This window comes from Notamacropus eugenii, chromosome 2, assembly GCF_028372415.1.
Source record: "Notamacropus eugenii isolate mMacEug1 chromosome 2, mMacEug1.pri_v2, whole genome shotgun sequence".
NCBI classification, from domain to species: domain Eukaryota; kingdom Metazoa; phylum Chordata; class Mammalia; order Diprotodontia; family Macropodidae; genus Notamacropus; species Notamacropus eugenii.
In genome coordinates, this window is record NC_092873.1 from 476,488,742 (window position 1) to 476,507,826 (window position 19,085).

The 19,085-nt window shown below is 42.0% G+C and overlaps 1 protein-coding gene across 5 annotated transcripts in view; it reads left to right on the top strand.

The window, feature by feature from the left end:
* The window catches only part of SCYL3 (SCY1 like pseudokinase 3), a 32,217-nt gene that overhangs the window by 325 nt on the left and 12,807 nt on the right, over positions 1–19,085 (top strand). For 2 of the 5 annotated variants that reach the window (XR_011975671.1, XM_072648686.1), the window contains exons 2-3: positions 7,989–8,201; positions 17,862–18,047. Coding sequence is in view for 4 of the 5 variants with exons in the window: in XM_072648686.1 (XP_072504787.1) it covers positions 7,989–8,201; positions 17,862–18,047 (399 nt within the window). In the remaining variant the exon portion in view is untranslated. Of the gene's footprint in view, positions 1–21; positions 91–247; positions 376–4,300; positions 4,406–7,988; positions 8,202–17,861; positions 18,048–19,085 lie in introns of those variants that run through there. The other 3 variants (XM_072648688.1, XM_072648687.1, XM_072648689.1) reach the window with 3 other exon arrangements.

Consider the following 19,085-nt stretch of genomic DNA (forward strand, 5'->3'; position numbering starts at 1 on the left):
GTAAGGCTTAGAAGTACTAGAAGGAAAAGCTTCCCGAGATAGCTTTTGGGGCGGAGGCCTGACCAAGAGTGACTGTCTCCGCCGGCTACGGTGAGGGACAGCGCTCGGCGCCACGGTCCGAGGGCTGGCGCCGCTCTAGTGCGGTCCCGGGCGCAGCCGCCTCTCTGGTGGAGTCGGAGGGACGGAGGCTGGCGTTCTGTCCCGTTTCCGGGGGCGTCTCTATGGTGTCGGCTGGACCGAACCCCGGTCAGTGGGCGCAGGGGCCGCAGCCTGGCGGGGCCGGGAGAAGGTCAGGGGTCATAGGGGTCGCTGGTAGTGAAGCGGATCCCGCCCGGAGCCGACACCCTCCGCTTCTCGGCGCTGCCGCCCTCGCAGGTGAGAGGCCTGCCCTCCGCCGCCTCTGGGAGTGCAGGTCGGGGTCTGGGGGCCGCCCGGGCCGAGCCGGAGCGCGTGCCCCGGAGGCTCGGGGCGCGCGTGACGGGCCCGGGTCGGCTGTCGGGGTCCGGGCCAGGCGGGCGCCCGCAGGCTAGTGCTCCGCCGGGCGGGCGGGTCCGAAAGTTGGTGCGCGGTCATCGCGGGTCCGGGCCCCGCCGGGCGCCCCCTCGCCGGTCCGCAGTCTTTTCTGCCGGGCCGTCTGGGGGGAGGGGGAGTGTTCGTAAAAGGAGAAAGAGCGAGGGCATGGAGGTCCGCGTGCCCAGCCCGCCCGGCCTTTCCCGAAACCCGGGGGCAGGCGGTGCGGGGAGCGCGCCGTGGGAAAGTTGGGGCCGAAGTGGCCTTCGCCCCCTGGACAAGGACGTGGCAAAGGAGTCCCCCGGCCTGCGTAGGCAGCGCCGGCCTGTGCCCGGCGGGCCGCACCAGCCGCGGACCCCGAGTCCGTGCCCGGGGTGGGGCCGTAGGTGGAGCGGACACGTGGTTGACAGGACCGTGACGTCCGGTAAAAGCGTTCTCTTGTACTCCTGCCGCGCTCGGAGCCCTCCCACCTGTGACTTGGGCTCAAGCGTCTCCCTAAGAGTTCGTCTGCGCCCCTGCCTCTGCTTCAGCCCAGGCCGTCTGGTCAGGTCCGCCCGGCGCTGCCCAGAGAGCTGACCCTGCTGGGACCGCGGCCCGCACAGAGCAGCTGGAACTCGGGTTTCTGCTTCAGGACAAGATTCCAGAATTCGTGTAGCCCTTCAGGGTTGGCACGGTGCTGTGTCCTTACAGCAGTCCTGGGAAGGAGGGGTTAACGTTACCCTCGTCTTACGGATGAGGAAGCTGAGGCCCGTGAGGCCAGGCAGAATTTAAGTCCTGGTCTCCCGAGTCCCGGTGCGGCGCTCAGTAGGGTGCCGGAATCGTTGTCGAGTTTGTTTCCTTGGTTGTCACGGGCGTCCTCCCCGCTTGTCAGTTTCACGGCGGGTTGTTACTGAGGCCAAGCATGGAAACGTAAAATCTGATCTTTGGAGGGAGCTGGTCTGCCTGCCTGCCTTTGAGCTAGTAAACTTCGTTGTGTTTGCTTTCCTTTCTGGAACAGCGAGAGAACTCTGAAGTCTCAAGGGAATTTGCCTAGATCTAGTCAGTAACCTTGCCCTTTACCCTCTCATACCCTGAACCCGGATGGCGCAGTTTTCGTTAACATCATCCAGACATCTCTCTAGACGGATACTTGTAGTATGCAAAGGATTGCAATCATTGATTTTAGATATTTGTAGATAACGTAGCTGGTTTTTTTCCAACTATGGTAACAAATAGTTTTCTTTGAAAACAGTATTCACAACTAGCTATAGAAAAGATTCCTCTTAGCATCACCTGAGCTAGGATGTTTTCCTCAGACTACTGACATTAATGCTGGTGGACCTGGCAAAATGAGTGTGGCTCTTGCTATCAGGCAGTGAGCTCCAGGAAATGTTTGTTGATTGATTAGCATCTGGTCCTGTCACCTATCAGATTTTCCTTAGAGCATGTGTGAATCCATCATTTGGACATTCCCTTAATTGGTATAGAGGAAACTGTCTGCCCCTGTTCTCTAAGTTGTACGCACAGGGGGAGGTGCTTCCCTCTTTAATGGCCTTCTTTACTAAGCTTCTCGGTAATTCCTTATTTTTAACGTTTTGCAGCCTTCATATACCTCTCCTTTGACATTTTAGCAATATTCATTTTCATTCTCATGTCTCTCACAACCATAGAATAGAATAGAAGAATATTAGTATTAACAAGATGAGCCTTAGGTACACAGAGAAGCTCAGGGTCCTTAAAAGTCAAGTCAGCAAGTTCTTATTTATTCAGTCATTCATTCGTAAATTTATTTATTTATGCCAAAAACAGTTTCTGCTCTCAAGGAGCTCACAGCCTAGGGAAACATCATGCAACAGTTATGTACAAACAAATTATAGGAGAAAGAAAAAATCCCATAGTGAAGGCATTAGCAGTAAGGGGCATATATGTGTGAGTACAGTTCTGTAAAGACAAAATAAATATCTCCTGAGAAATGTGGACTTCTTTAAAATACATATTTTTTTTTTTACCTTAAGAGAAATTCCAAAGGGTCTTGTACATAAAACATCTTGCTTTTCAAAGACATCATTTTGTTTTTGCTGTGCCTATCTAAAACTTTGTTAGACTGATTGCTAAGAATCATACACAAAGAGTAACACATGAAATCAATGATTATAGTTACTTGAGTAGCTGAGTATATTTCGCATAGTGCCTTATGGCTTACAAAGAGCTTTACATACACATTCCCAATTTTATTCTCATAGAAACCCGTGAGATAGTGGAAATATGCAACAGGTTGGATAGGACTTCTAGGTACCTTCTCTCAGGACATATAATTGCAGCAGATGGACACCGTTGGAAGAGGAAGCTTCCAAATTGGTGAGCTCACACATCCATTTGAGAATTGATGAGGGAGACTGAGGCTCAGAGGTTGTTTAAGGCCTGTATATGACATTGTCTCTGTGCTTTTGAATAGGTTGTCCCTGATAGAGGGAATGGACTCCTTGACCACCTTGTAGAATCACTGTTCTCAGTCAGTCGGCTATGTCCTCTGCTAGGTACTGGGAACAGTCTGTCACAAAGAGCTTACGTTGTAACAGGGGACAGTGCAAGTTGGAGATATCAGGTACTAACAATTGAGGGGATGGGTAGAAAGTGGTGCTTGAGGGACTTCTTGAAGAGAGAAATTCTTTATAGCAGAGGTGAAGAGGGGAGTGCATCCCAAATATAAGGGAGTAGGAGTACAAAGCTCTGGGAAATGAGGAGGAGGAAGCCAGTTTGGCTGGATCACCAACTGTGGGAAAGGCAGTCATATCCAACAAGGAGGGAAAGACAAGCTGGGCAAGGTTTTGAAGGACTTTAAAAGGTAAGCAGAGGTGTTTATATTTGATTCTAGAGGAAAGAGAGTTATTGAGTGGGGCAGTGATATGGTCAGATCTGCATTTTAAAGAAAGCACTTAGGCAGCCATATGCAGGATGGACTGAAGTAGAGAACTGAAGCTGTTGTAGTGATGAGAGTCTGAACTACAGTGTCAGAAGTAAAATGTTGTGGAGATAGAGACCACAACGTCTAACAAATGATTGGGTAGGAGACTTGGAAAAAGAGCTGGGGATAATGTCTAAGTTGAAAGACTGAAAAATAAATGACTGTACCTTTGACTGAAATAGGGAAGTTTGGGGAAGGAGTAGATTGGGATAGAGATAAAAAGTTATGTTTGGGATATGTTGAGTTTGGGATATATCTCTGGAATACCCAGTTTGAAATGTTTAATAGTCTGTTGATGATGGCAGTACAGGGGGAAGACTGAGGCCAGTAGGCACTGGCATTGGCATAGAGATGATGATTAAAGCCTTGTATCTGAGGTCTCTCTTGAATTCTCTTCCCCCTTAGCCTTTTAGTGCCTTCCTCTTCCACACCACTTTGTGTACACTTTGCATTTATGTGGGTACATGTTCTCTTGAGGGCAGTGATTGTTTGGTTTGTACCCAGTGCTTCACACATATTAGGTGCTTAAAAATGTTTGACAAATTGAGTCGGGACTTGTCAGAATTTGAACCTAGGCCCTCTTAACTCCAAATTCAGAGTTCTTGACATTACACTGAGCTCAGCGTTTGTTTTAAAGTCTTTGTTTTTTTGCACAGAACTTTAGAAATGAGTTTTGTGGTTAGTTCCTGATGTCTATCTTTGGACAACCCCCGGTCCTGCGGTCACACACAGTACTTCCTCAGTGCTTGTGAGTCTGTTCTGAAATGTTGTCTTCTTCTGTTGCTTGGATTTTCTGCCTCTTAGGCTCTTAAACTTAATTCTTTTCTTTGACCCCTGTTTATTTAGGAAGGTACTGTTGTGTGACTGAGAGGTGTGATACTTCCAGGAATGGAGGACAGCTTATGAAAATGTACGGGACCAGGCGATGGACCATCATTTATGTGAAAAGAAGTCAGTCCTGTCTTGGGATAATTTTCTATATAACATTTATGTGGTTTATTCTTCAGGTCTGATGTGTTTTTTTCAGATAAGCATAACCATGCAGAGATGTAGTTAACTGCTTATCATGACATGGCAAGAGAAAAGTGTTTTTTGGGGGGTTTTACATAAGTTGTGGCCTAAAGAGATAGGAGAGTGGATTCTGCACATGACTAAAATATTAGGAACCTTTTATAGTAGCTTCTTGTGCCATACAATAATTAGAGAAATAAATTTCCAGGTAAATTGCATGGACATTGTTGCATTACTAACTATACATGACAGCCAGGGGAATTTTATTATTTTTAACACATAATTAGCACAGTTAGCATTTTGTCTGGTACGTAGTACTTAGAAAATGCTTTGCTAATTGATCTGCATATTTGAAGTACTTTAAATAAACACGAGTGGAAGAAAATTCTAAAATAATCCAAATAAACCTTCCTCATTCATAAACTTTTTAAAATGCCATTTCATCTCATGGGAGTCATTTAATAAATATTAAAGTTAGAGAAGAATCTTTTATGAGAAAAATTTTTCTTGCACATGCTTTGGGAACAGTGTAAAACAAATAATCAAGAAAACTGGGGATGCAATTGTAACCAGAAAAGCTTTATTTGAAATGTTTTAGGTATACTTGACTTCAAGCCTCCTTTTACCACTTTGCTGGCATTCTTTTGTCCTCCTGTTTCTTGCTTAATGATTATCAGTGTTCACTGAAGGCTTCTGAGAAACTGAGGCACTTAACTTTTTGTTTGGAGAACTATTGTAGAACTATCAAATGAAAGAAGCAAACAAGTATGGGGTCCATTTGGGAAAATTATTGCATGTCATATACTTGAGAATAAAGAATGATGATAATTATGATAGATTTTGTGTAGTGCTGTCAGATTTACAAAGTACTTTATAAATATTATTTCATTGGATCCTTATTACAACCCTGGGAAGCAGGGGCACTTATCTCTATTTTACCGATGAGGGAACTAGGCAGACTGGCTTCAGTGACTTCAATGACTTGTCCAGGGTCTCAGAGCTAGTAAGTATCTGAGGCAGTATGTGAACTCCAGGCCCAGTACTGTCTCCGTTGTGCCATTTGACTGCATCGCACACCAGTTAGGTAGGTGTAAAGAAGTGCTTTGCCTTTTCAAAAAATCAAGTATCAGTTTTTTTAAACTACATTACTTTGTCTTTTAACTCTTGCACGTGTTCGGTGTTAGCAAAGATAGTGTCAGAATATCTGTAAGTATCTATTTATGGATGTGTTCTGAGACAATATGATCAGTCTTTAGCTGATTTAGACTAGCCTTTGACTCTTCCCTCTCTATATCTCATATTCATTTGATTCCGACATTCTGTTCATTTTGCTTCTGTCCTATCATTTACGTGAATCTCTTCCCTTCTGATCTGCTGTCGCCACCCTCGTTTTCTGCCTGGATGTAGCAATAGCCTGTTAGCATGTCGCCTTCATTCTCGGATTGACCCTAAATACTGCTGTCATCACTGCCAGGCAGCTCTTCTTATTGCATAGTATGGTCAGATTACTCTGCTCAGAAATCTTAACTGAGACTCGCTATTGCCTACCAAGAAGAGTTCACTCTCATTTGGCATTCAGAAGCCTTCCACAATCTGGTATCACTTTATCTTTTCAGTCTTATCTGTTGCATTATAGCTCTCCCCTTGGGTACTCTGTACTCCAGCTGACCTGTCAGACATACCCTGTACCTTCCTTTCTGTGGGTCTTTTCTTCTTTAAGCTATGCTTTATGTTTGGAATGCCCTCTTTACCCATTTTTGTCCCTTAAATTCCATTCCATTCTTTAAAAAGCACCTTCAGATGGCCTACTCCTTTAGGAAATGAACTTTTCTCTTAGGCCTTATGTCATACTTGATATTACACATCTGTAATGCCTTTAAATCATGTATTACTTGGTACTGTTATCTTTATTACCTCCTTGTTGCTACATCCAGTGGCCTTTTCTCATCAGGATTTTCTCAGGTCCTGATCCTTTTTGACCTCTGTATCATGTGACAGTGTTGACTGTTCATTTTTGATTCTCTCTCCAATCTGGGTTTTCATGACAGTATTGGAGCAGTCCTTGGTCTCCTTTGTGGAACCATGATCCATGTCCTGCCTCGATTTGTGGCTCTCCTGGCCCTCCATATCCATGTCTACACTCCTCACCAAGCTTCCCTGCATTCACTTACACCAATGTGCAGGTATATAGCTATAGATCCAGGCCTAGGGTTTCTTTTGAGTTCCCATCCTGAATCTGCATTTTGTCTGGAGGATCGCTGCACCTAGATACCCTCTAGGCATCTCAAACTCCACGTGACCAAAATGGAAGTTACTTGTTTTCTTCTATTTTTCTTCTCTCTTCCTTACCTGTTTTCATTGATGGTTCTACCATTCTTCCTGTCACCTTGGTTTAACAAAATAGAAGTCATTCTCAACTCTTCACTCTCACCCTCCTCTTCTCTCCCCCTCCAATGTGTTAGGTCTTCTCAATTCCACCTCCTCAACATCTCATATCTCTTTCCTTCTCTTCTCTTACCCCAACCACTTCCTTTCACTAGATTCCTGATTGGTATTCAGGCAGCTGGCCTCTCTCCTTTACCATCCATCTAATACACAGCTGCCAGATGAGCATTTCTGATTCAGGAGCCTGACCATGGCCCTCCCTTGTCCTAGATGCTTCAGTTCTCTGTTGCTAAACTAATGCTGGCACCTAAAGCCCTTCTTATAATGTGGCTCCAGTCAGTCTTTTTAGATATATCTCCTATTACTCCTTCTCATACACTCTGCCTTCTAGCCATACTAGCCTATTTGCTGTTCTCCATATATGACAGTCTTATCTCCTGCCCCCATACCTTTGCATAAGCTGTCCCCCCCGTTCCTGGGAAACTGTTAAACCTCTTGGAGACTCCAGCTCCCTTCAAGAATCTTTTCTACATTCCCCAAGGTCAGGCCTGCACAATGGCCTTTGGTGGGCTGCAGGTTGTGCAGGCCTGACCTAGGTGTTCCCCCAGTTCACCATCACTACCCCTTCACTGCATTTATTTTGTACATATCCTATTCTTAATTATCCTTGAAATGTGTCCCCTCAGGAGAATGAGGGCCTTACTTTTGTCATTTATATCCCCAACACCTAGCATAGTACTTGGCACATAGTAGGCACTTAATAGGTGCTTTGTTGATGGATAAAATGGTACATCTGGAGGGCCTCTGTGGAAATGGTGATCTTGTTTTAAAATCTACTGAAATCAAAGGGCTGGGAAGTACAAATTCCTTTATTTCTACAGGGCCCTCCCACAAGGATTCCCTGGGTGTCTGTGTACTAAGAAACTTTCTCCAGAGCTCTCAGTCTGGGATATGGCTCATTGCTGAGCACTTACTTTTTAATGACAGCTGTCCAAGGTTCAAAGGATTCTGAAAAACCCAAAGGAGCTTTTAGGCCTTTTAAAAACCTGTAATTCCATTCTCAGGGATCAGTCCTCTATTCTTTTGCTTGATGTTCAGGTGGATTTAATGTTTTGGGAAATCTCTTCTCCCCCTTTAGGTCTGTGTATCTGAGAAGAAGCTTCACCTCAGCTTTATTGCTCAAGGGATGGGATCAGAGAACAGTGCTCTGAAGAGCTACACCCTTCAAGAGCCACACTTTAGCCTCCCTGCTGGCCTTGTTGTTTATCCAGCTGTGCTACAAGATGGCAAGCTCGCCTCGGTTTTTGTATACAAGAGAGAAAAGGAAGACAAGGTTAATAAAGCTGCCAAGGTACTGTAGAGGAAGTGACTTTACTTAATAACCAGCACCTGCTACTGTCTCTATTATCATTTCCTATTAAAAAAAAAAAAACTTGAACCCAAGAAAGGAGAGGTTTTTTCCTGAAATAAATGAAGTGAGAGGGTAAAAGGGTCAAGGGGTTTATTCATAGTCTCCTTTAAGACCTTCATGATTATTACTTTTTGAGAATGTCTCCAACTGGTGGGATAATTGCCAAGTATAATCTCCAAATAAAGTAGCTTTATAAAAATCAATGTGATTGATTTTGTCATTTACTTTTTTTGAGGTTTTAAATGAAAATTTTTGTGAGGCTAATTTTACTTTGCTCAGTTACACTAACAGGCTGTTCTGTCTTAGGGGAAATGTTGAAATATGAGCATGTTTTGTAAATTTAATTTATTGTTGCAAGTAGAAATGGAAACTGTTTGCTCTGGGAACTTTGGAGCCTAAACTGCAGAGTATGAGAGGTGGGAATTATCTGTAGTTTTACTTGTTACCACTTATGTTAAATTATTCAACAGTTTATCAGTATACCAGTGTGCCATCCAGGAAATTTATCCCATTTCTGAATGCAGCTCCACAGTCATTAAAAGGACTTGGAATGCTTTTGTATGAAAAAGCAATCATCAATTTAGATATCCCTGGACAACTTTTGTATTGACCTAAGCTAAATAAGTTATCCCTCCCCAAAAAGTGAGCAAGATTATTATTACTTAAATGTTTGATTTTTTAAGCAAGCATATTGTTTTAGATATTCAATTTCATTTTTAAATGTTACCTAGAGTTTGAGAACCCTTGTATAATTATGCCTATTACATAGGACTTTGTTTATAGTATTACTGCTTTTAATAGTCAAAGAAGTTTGTAGTTTGTATTTTTGATTTTATACCATTTGTTAGACATGATTCATTTGATGGAGAGTCTTGGGTCAGGAATATAATCCTCTAATTAAAATGTTGTTCTTATGGAAAATCATGATCCAGTTTATAACAATCTACTTTGTGATAGTTTCAAGGACATAGTAAAATTTGGGATTGTGTAATCTATATTAAAGCTAAGTAATAATCTTTTTAGCGAAACCTTCCCCTCCTCCCCAATCCAGATATTGTTGATAATTTCATGGAGATTGTGGGAAATGCATTGTATATTGACATCTCTTCCCACTCAGTACAGGTGTCACTCTTGTCTGATATGATACTTCTTGAATGAAAGCAGAAGACCTCGGTTCTAGTCTTGTCCAGGTCATTTATTAGTTGTCTGAGTATTCTGACCTGATTCTATTTTCTTATCTGTAAAATGAGGATAATATGTGCCCTGCCTACCTCACAGGGTTGTTGTGAGGGTCACATGAAAGTGCTTTGAGGAGTGCTATACACTTAGAAGGTATTTATCATTGTCTCACTTTTTTCTTAACAGTGACTTCAGAGTCATTGAAGCTAATAGGGGCTCTTTGGAATAGGAATTCTTCTGTGTGTTGTGTCTGTGTGTTTTTTAAGTTCCATTCTGAAACTGCAATGTATTTTTAAAGAACGCCACCTAGATTTAGGAGTGCTCATTACTTTTTTTCAGATTGTTTCTGATTTGAGGGGGCAAAAAGGAAATGTGTCTTTGTTATATGAAGTTTTTTTTTTAATACAGTAAAACTAGGTGAACATATTTTTCTCTCTGAATCTGTACAAGGCGAAAGTATTTTCCAAAATTAATGGTTTGTAACTTAATGAATACCTCTTGGAATAGACTACAGGGCAGTAAAAAGAATTGCATATTAAGCATTTTTGTAACTTAGCTTTTATCTTAGTTATGGATGACCAGAATCACTGACTTACGTTTAAAATCTTTAGCAGAAATGACCATCACATTCAAAAAACTGGCCCCAAATTGTGTAAATATTCATATATTTCATGGCCCTTTTTTAGGAAGGTATAATGTTAACACAAATTGTCAAACCTGAATACGGTTATTCCATTATCAGTAAAGATATTAAAAGTGAGCTATATCTTTGCCATTATATTATTGAGATGGAACAGTCCCTTTTTATAACATTACATATAAAACCCATTTATGAGAAAAAATGAAGAGGAATTATAAAGCTCTTAGCTTTATCACATTAGAGCTGGAATTTGTCACTGTAGTTAGTGTTGAAGATTTCATGTTACCATACATGCTGCAAGAAATGTAGGATTTCTGTTTCAGGGGAGGTGGAAACTTGAGGCCAGTTTTTCATGAATGACAATGTTTAGCTAAGCTTTTGAACATCAGCTGAGTAGATATGCAAAGGCACTTGTGGAAAAGCCTAGTACTGGACCCATTAGGGCTTCCCTGAATACTCCCTAGAGCTTGGTCTAACAGTGGGTGCTAGCTGCCTTTTGATAAAGTTAGATCTAGAGAAAGCCCTTATTCATTCACAATACTGACCAATGTTTATTACAGCTTTAGGCTAAAATCTGTAGCAGCTGTGGCCAGAGTTAAGTGTAAATGTGCAAAAAAAGGAAGAGGTTTGTTTTCCTAAGCAACTGTTTAGATACTTCCATCATATAGTGGAACAAAAATACCAGTTCACAAGCTTCAGTCTGAACAATTTGAAAGGGAACAATATGAAATTGTATCTAAATATCTGTACTAGGTAATGGGCACTTGAGAAACATGAGATTTGGTGCATTTGATTTCAGCAGTGTCGCTGCCCGACTTGTAGGTGAACCACTTGTATGTGAATCACCACCTTCCCCTAGAATTTTGGCTTTTGATCTTGCTACTGTGTGACTTTGGTTCCCCAACAGCCAGGGTGGTTGTGAGAATCAAAAACAGTAATATTGGTAATGTCCTTGTCACACAGTAGGCACTACATCAGCGTTCCCACTGTAGCTGTCATCGCCATCAGCATCCTCTTCTCTGGGCCTTTTGTTTCCTCATGCATAAAATGAAGTCACTGGACCAGATAACTGGCTACAAAACATTCATCTTATGGTCCTACTCCTAATGAGTTTCATATGAAATTTCAACACTTTTTTTTTTACACAGCTGATCCCTTGCTTTCTCTAACAGTGTTGCTGTTAGTTCATTGTTCTGTATTAGTTAGGAGTGAGGGGGAAGTATAGCTATCACAATGCAAATGTTTGTAGACATCTGAAATAATATCATATCAGTTTTGCTCTCTGATTACAGAGGAATATAGATATGCATCATCTATTGACCTCTCCCCTTAATTTTTCTTTAACCACTATATGTAAATAGAGGATGGTCAGTAATATTTATTATCTGGCTATCACATTTTAAAACTTTTTCTAACTATCAACTCACCAGAAAAATGGAATCAGAATTCCCTTCAGTTTCAAAGGCTTGACACAATTGAAGTGCTTGGTTATAGCTTTTCACTGGTAAGAATCAAAGAATTTATTTGACAATTGGGAGGGACCTCAGTAGCTATCTAGTCCAATCCATATGCAAAAAGACTCCCTGGATAACATCTGCTTGAAGCTCTCCAGTTAAGGGAAACCCATCCAGGTAGTCCATCCTGTTTTGGGTATTTCTAATGTTAGAAAGTTTTGCCTGACATGGACCTTAATTTTGTCTCTTTTACCTTGTTCTACCTTCTGGGACCAACAGAACAAGACTTAACTTCATTTATACATAGCTTTCACATGCTTGAATAATTATCATCATTACCCCTGACTGAACCGTCCTTTCCAGCTGACCCTGATTCACCAGCTGGGCTGGCTGCCCCTGAATACTCCAGTTTAACAGTTTCCATCCTCAGCTCTGGCATTCAGAACTAGCACACATTCCAGATGCACACTGGGATGATTACCTTCTTATTCTTAGAAGCTATATCTCTTAATGCAGCCTAAGATCACATTTTAGCTTTTCAGATAAAATGCTATCTAATCATGTCTCAAGGCCTCATCACTGATACTTGTGAAAAATCAATTTTTAAGAAATTTAAGTGTAAAATCTTACATTTATCTCTGTTAAGTTTATATCCTATTAAATTCAGCCTAGTTTTTCTCGGTCCTCTAAGGCTCTCTTTGAATCATTCCATTATCTTAGCTGTTCCTCTCAGTTTTACTCCTCTCAGCATTTGGAAAATCTGGAAGACCAATGAGTGTACCAGGCAGCGATAGAGGTCATATCATAAATTTGGAATTAGAAGGGATTTCAGAGTTCAGTCTAGTGAACCTTAAGACATTGTGTAAGAATCAGTCCCTGCTTTCAAAGAGTTTACAATCTATTTTTGGTGATATAACATTTTAAACAACTAAGTCTATACATATGAATGTGGAGGGAACTGTAACATTTGGAGGATCAAGAAAGGCTTTTGGTAAGCAGCATGTGAGCTGAGTTTTGTAAGAAGCTAGGGATTTTTTGAGGATTAGCATGCATTCTGGATATATGGGCGAAAACCCAGGCAAAGGCTTATAGTAGGAGATGGAGGGCCAAATTTGACTGGAATGCTGAATACATGAAGTAATGAGAAACAATGGAAAAGTAGGCTGGACCCCAGTTTTGAGGGGCTTTTAAGTACTGCTGATGGCCTTTTGAATAAAATACACCAAAGATCTTTGAGCAGCACAATAGTGTGGACAAATTTGTGCCTTCTGAAGTTACTTTGGTAGTTGGGTGGAGGATGGATTATATAGGTTAGAATCTGGAAGTTGGGAAGTTAATTTGAAGCCTAGTGCAATAATTTAGGTGAGAGGGAATAGGGACTTGAACTGCTATGGTGATTGTGAAAGTGTAGAGATTTGGAATGAATGCAGAAAATGTGGAGGTGAAACTGACCAGACGTGACAGCTGATCAGTCTTCTATTGAGGGTAGGGCAGAGGCGAAGATGACACAGGTAGGTCACTTGAAAGCTAGTGATATCCTCAACAGAAATAATTAGAATGGAGGATGAATGTGTAGAATGGAGGATGAATGTGTTAAGTTTGAGGTGCCCACGGAAGATGTCCATAGATTGCTGGTGATAGAATACAGGCCTGGAACTTGAGAGAGAGATGAGGGATTGATATCTAAATTTGGGAGACATCTTCATAGAGATGATCGTTGAATTCATGGAAGGTGATGACACCATCAAGATAGCGCATAGAGAGAGAAGTAGGTCTAGGAAAGTCTTGGAATATACCCTACAGTTGAAGACAGAACATGGACAGTGACACAGAAGAGGAGATTCAGGTCAAAGAAGAAACCAGAATAGAGTAGTGTTATAAAAACTATTCAGCATAAAAAGGAATTTAAGAGTGTCAGGTATTGTGTCAAGTCTAAAAGGATGAGGACCAAGGAGAAAAGACTTGGATTTAGCAATTAAGAGAGCGTAATCTTAGAGGGAGCAGTTTCAATTAAGTAGTTAGATTAGAAGGCAGACTGAAAGTTTTGAGATGTGAGAGGAAATTAGGGTAAGAGAGATTTGTTTTAGGATTTTGGCTGTGAAATGGAGAAGCAGAGGGAGATAGTCTGACGTGGCAGGATCAAGTAAAAGTTCTTTAAGGATAGGAAAGACTTGGGCATGTTTATAGGCAGTGAAGAAAAGGCAGCAGATTATGGAGAGAGCAAAGAGAAGCCAGATCTCTATCATTGTGTGTTTGTGGGTTGAAAGAGCTCTTCACCATGTCATTCCACAAGACTTTCGGGGTCCAGAGAGTTCTTGCCCCTCCTGTGTACTAGGTACTGTGCAGATACACAACTGGGGATACAAAGAAAGGAAAAAAAGCTCCTTTTCTCAAGGATCTCACAGCCTTTTGGGAGAGAGAACTTGCAGACAGCTATGTAGAAACAAGACTAATTGGAGATAACTGACAAGAGAGGAGGCACTAGCATTAAGAGAGGCCAAGAAATTCTTGTAGGAGAGCTGGAACTTGAAGGAAACCAGGACAATTAGGAGATGGAAATAAGAAGGGAGAGAATTACGGGTATAAGGCACAGCCAGTGAAAATGCAGTGTCAGGAGATGTATTATCTTGAAGAGCAAGCAGACTGGTGTCATTGGATTCCAAGTATATGGGGGGTGAATAAGGTGTAAGAAGACTGGAAAGGTGGGAAGAGGCTAAGGTTGTGAAGGGCTTTGAATATCAAACAGAAGTTTTTACATTTCATCCCGAAAGTAATAGAGAGCCATTGGAGCTTATTGAATAGGGGAGGTGCCATGGTCAGATGAGGTAGAATGAAGTGAGGAAAGAGGATGCATGAAGACTAATCAGGAGGCTCTATTGTAATAATTCAGGTGTGATGAAGGCCTACACTAGGGAGTGGTAGCGTCAAAGGAGAGGTGAGGCCATCTGCAAGAAATGTTAGGAAGGTAGGACAAAGAGGACCTGACATCTGGTTAGATGTGGAAAGTGAGGGTAATGCCGCCGAGGTTTGTGAGCCTTAGTGACTAGGAGGATTGTGGTACCCTCAGGAGTAACAGGGAAGTTAGGAAAGGAGAGGGCTTAGGAGGAAAGGTAATGAATTCAGTTCTGGACATATTAAGTTTTAAGATAACTAACAGGCAGTTTGTAATATGAGAATGGAAGTTTGGGAGAGAGGTTAGGGCTGGATAAGCAGATCTGAGAATCATCAGCATACAAATGACAATTGAATCCATGGGAGATCACCAAGCAAAATAGTATGGAGGGAGAAGAGAGCCCAGAACAGAACCTTGGAGGACACCCACAGTTCATGGGCATGACTTGGATAAAGATTCAGCAAAGGAGACTGAGAAGTACTCCGACAAACAGGAGAAAACTAGATTAGTCAGGAAAACCTTGTTTGAAGCGGTTTGGTCACTAGTAGCAACAGCTGAGAGAGGTCAGGTACAACTCAGAGGAAACACTAACTATTAAAGGACAAAGACCTTGCAATCTAGAACAAAATGATGTTATAGCTGATTTCCCTGGATTTCAGTAAAGCACTCGACAGTCTCTCATGCTTGTCGTGTGGGAAAGGTTAGATGGTAGTACTGAAAGGTGTATTTAAAATGGAATGACTAACCCAGAGTGGTCATTAGTAGTTTGATGGCTGACCTGAAAGGCAGTTTCTAATAGATTGTCTTAGGGATATGTTCTTGGCTCTGTGTGGTTTAACCTTTTTTTTAATGTTGAATTAGATAAAGGCAAAAAAGGCATGATTACCAAATTGGCAGATGACTCAAAGCTAGGAAGAACATTTTACATGTTGGATTGACAGTCAAGATTCAAAAAGATCTTGATAAGAACACTGGGCTGAATATAAGATGGAATTTAACAGGAAAAATTAAAGTCATACTTTGGTTGAAAAAGTCAGCTTAATAAGTACAAAAACGGGGAGGCATGGTTAGACATCAGTTTGAAAAAATAAGGTATGGTGTTTGAATGGAACAGAAGCTTACCCTGTGTCAGCAGTGATATGGCAGCTCAGAAAGCTGATGTCATCTCAGGGAAGCCCAGGAGGAGTCCAGACATAGGGAGGGGATGATTGGCCTGCTGGCGTCTGCCCTGGTCAGATTGTACCCAAGTACCTCATTCAGTTCTGGGTATCATGTTTTGGGAAAGATAATGATAAGCCTCCAGAGGAAGGAAACTAGCAAGGTGAAGGTCCTCAAGAAAGGGTCCATGATGTTTGGTTGAAGCATCTGGGGATGTTTAGCCTGGAGAAGAAAAGAGCTCTCTCTGCAAAATGAAATGGATTGCCTCAAGTAAGTTACACCCCACTAGAGATCTAGATTTGTTGTAGAGAGGATCCCTATTTTTATGGATTGGAATAGGTGTTCTTTGAGATCTCTTCAACTCAGAGTCTTTGTACCCTTGGGTTTGAAAAGAAGTGTCCCTTAAATGTATGGTCCCCAAACACAGTGCTGCTGTGATGTTTTTAAATGTGGGGGAAAAGAAATTTGTTGACAACTTGTTTGATGCTCATTGAACACCAAGTAGTACTTAGAGGTGGTTCGTGCAAATGACATTCCCTTTTTTACAGAAGAAATTAAAATTTAGATATCAAGTGACTTGCCCAGAGTCACAAAGCAAGTCAGATAGCTAGGAATCAAATCGAGCCCCAAAACGTGTTAAATGTTTGCTATGTGCAAGGGGAATTGTGGTATAATAGAGAGCTGGTCTTAGAACCAAGACCTGGAATCACATCCTACCTTTCATACATAACTGGCTCTCTGGCCCTGGAAAAGTTGCTTTATTTCTTAATGCTCCAAGCATTTCTTTTAAGACTGTATTTTGCAAAGCAGATTCATATTTGTAGTGGTAGAGGGAATTTCCTTGCCAAGAGTTCCATATAGTAATGAAATAACAGGTCTGGTGACCCTTTTCCCATATCATCTCCTCACTCCCCAATGCAAAGCACTATGCAAGGACAAGAGGTTCAGATATCAAAATTCAAATCCCTCTCCTTAAGGAGCTTCTATTCTAATGACTCAAATCTAGGTGGTCTGAATTTTAACAGCAGTGGAAAGAAAAGCACCAGTGAAGATAAATGAGATAACACTTTACTGGTCTCTCAAGAAGGTGCTATGGTCTGTGAACAAAGCAGAATTGGGGTAACTCAAAAGAAAAGTGAGATCTACAAATTTAGAGACATCTCCATCCCAAATGTTCATGTGTCTGACCTGCCTCAGAAGGTAGAGCCTTCTAAGCTTGTATTGGTCTTATCAGCCACACCTGGACAACACTGTATTTGGAACCCAACACAGTGATTTTCATTTTGGTCCTCTTCAAAAGTGAAGGACAACAACCAACCAACCAGTAACTGATATTAGTGATGGGGTGAGGAACCTGTGGCCTTGAGACCACATGTGGACCTCTAGGTCCCCAAGTGTGGGCCCTTTGACTCAATCCAAACTTCATACAACAAATCCCCTTAATAACTAGGACTCAGTCAAAAGGCTATAGCCAAGGACCTAGAAGGCCATATGCGTGTGGCCTCAAGGACGCAGGTTCCCCACCCTCATGCCAGTTTTTAGCATTTTTTAATAAAAGTTGTGAACATCATCGCTGGCATTAACTAGAACTGAGAAAAGTAAATACCATAGGATCATAGATCTAGGACTGGAAGGGGCCTTAGAGGCCACCTGGTACAATTCCATGTAACAGAAGAGACAGGCTGAATGAGGTTGTGATGTGATCAAGGTCACAGGTAGTAAGCAATGGAGGCAGGATTGAAATCCAGGTCTTCTGACTTTAGAGCCAGTGCTTTTTCCATTGAACCACTTCTTGAGGTTATGCAACAGCCCTGTGATGGAGACCTAAGACTATTGTTTTTCAGTCATGTCAGACTCTTTGTGACCCCATCTGGGGTTTCTTTGGCAGAGATACTGGAGTGGTTTGCCACTGACTTCTCTGGCTCATTTTACAGATAAGAAAACTGAGGCAAACAGGGTTAAGTGACTTTCCTAGGGTCACACAGCTAAGAGTCTGAAACTAGATTTGAACTCCGAAAGATGTCTTCTTGACTCCAGACCTAGTACTCTCTCTACTGTGCTACCTAAGTGTCTAATATGAACTAATCAAGAAGCATAAAGCATTTAGTGCCTGTCCACAAAACTATGTATCTGGATCATCAGAATCCAAGACTCTGGAAAATATTTTATTCACCTGATCCCTTCTATTGACTCCAATTTGTGATGGCAGAATGATCCGCCAGTGAATTGAGTTTGAAATTTATGATCATCTCTCTCTTCCCTTTTGTCTCTTAAAGCACTTGAAGACCCTGCGTCATCCCTGCCTGCTGCGGTTCCTGTCTTGCACTGTGGACACCAGTGGCATCCACCTGGTCACTGAAAGAGTACAGCCTCTTGATGTGGCTCTGGAAACGCTGTCTGCTGCCGAGCTCTGTGCTGGCATCTATGATATATTGCTGGCTCTCATTTTCCTTCATGACAGAGTGAGTATTAAGCATCCATAGAGTTAGCACAGGCCAGGCCTTCTGAGGAATGGTCCTTTGGGTGGTATGTGACATGGTATTAATAGATCTCTCTCAGGATGCTATCTAGGTCATTATTTTTAGAATGACAATAGTTTCATATATTCTGCACAGACAGGAGCTTTTATTTAAAAATACTGATAACTGGGCATTACTTTCTAGACCTTGGTTTTATACATGGCAGTCCTCAACATGCTTTAAGTGGGGAGTGGCTGGCCATCAGGCCACAGCTGGCTGAGTGGGTATGAGTCCCACCAACCTGACCAGAGTCAATTAAGTAGCGGTCTTGTGGGACCATAGATTTAGAGTTGGGAAGAGACTTCAGGGGTCATTTAGTTCGACTCTGATTTTACAGATAAGAAAACAAAGGTATTGAGTTGGTAGCTCACACAGGTAGGGAGGGAGTCAAACCTAGGCCCCTTGGCTCCAGATCCAGATCTCTTTGTACATCCTCATGCTGCCTCATTTACAATTTCAAATGGCTTAATCCTCTGCTTTTTTCACTGATGATGACAACTAGAGGAACTGTATGAAAGAACTTCCATTACTTGGTTTGCTTTGTTCTCAGGAGTCTTGTAACACTAAGTGCTTGACAGTTCCTTGCAGTTTCAGACATTACAGGAATCAGGTTTTTTAGAGCCAGAACAGGCCTCAAACACCATCTAGTTTGGTTCCCTTTGTTTTAGTTGCCAGTGAGAAAACAGATCTAGAGACATTACATAACATGCCAGTCAGCGTCACAGGTCATAAATGGCACAAAGTGGTTGTGAGATACATCTACTTGCATCAGACTCTCTCCAACACATGCATACCCTCTGTAACTTTGGTTCTCCCAGCTGTCATTGTTTTGCATTTGTAGCCAAGTCCTTTAGCTCAATCATAACATCCAGCTGAAATGCATCATTGCTGACAGTGCTTCCCAGGATACTTGTCTTTAGCATTGTACCTTGCAGAGCCAAGTAATGACATGAAGCAGACCATTACTACATCTAGCTTTCT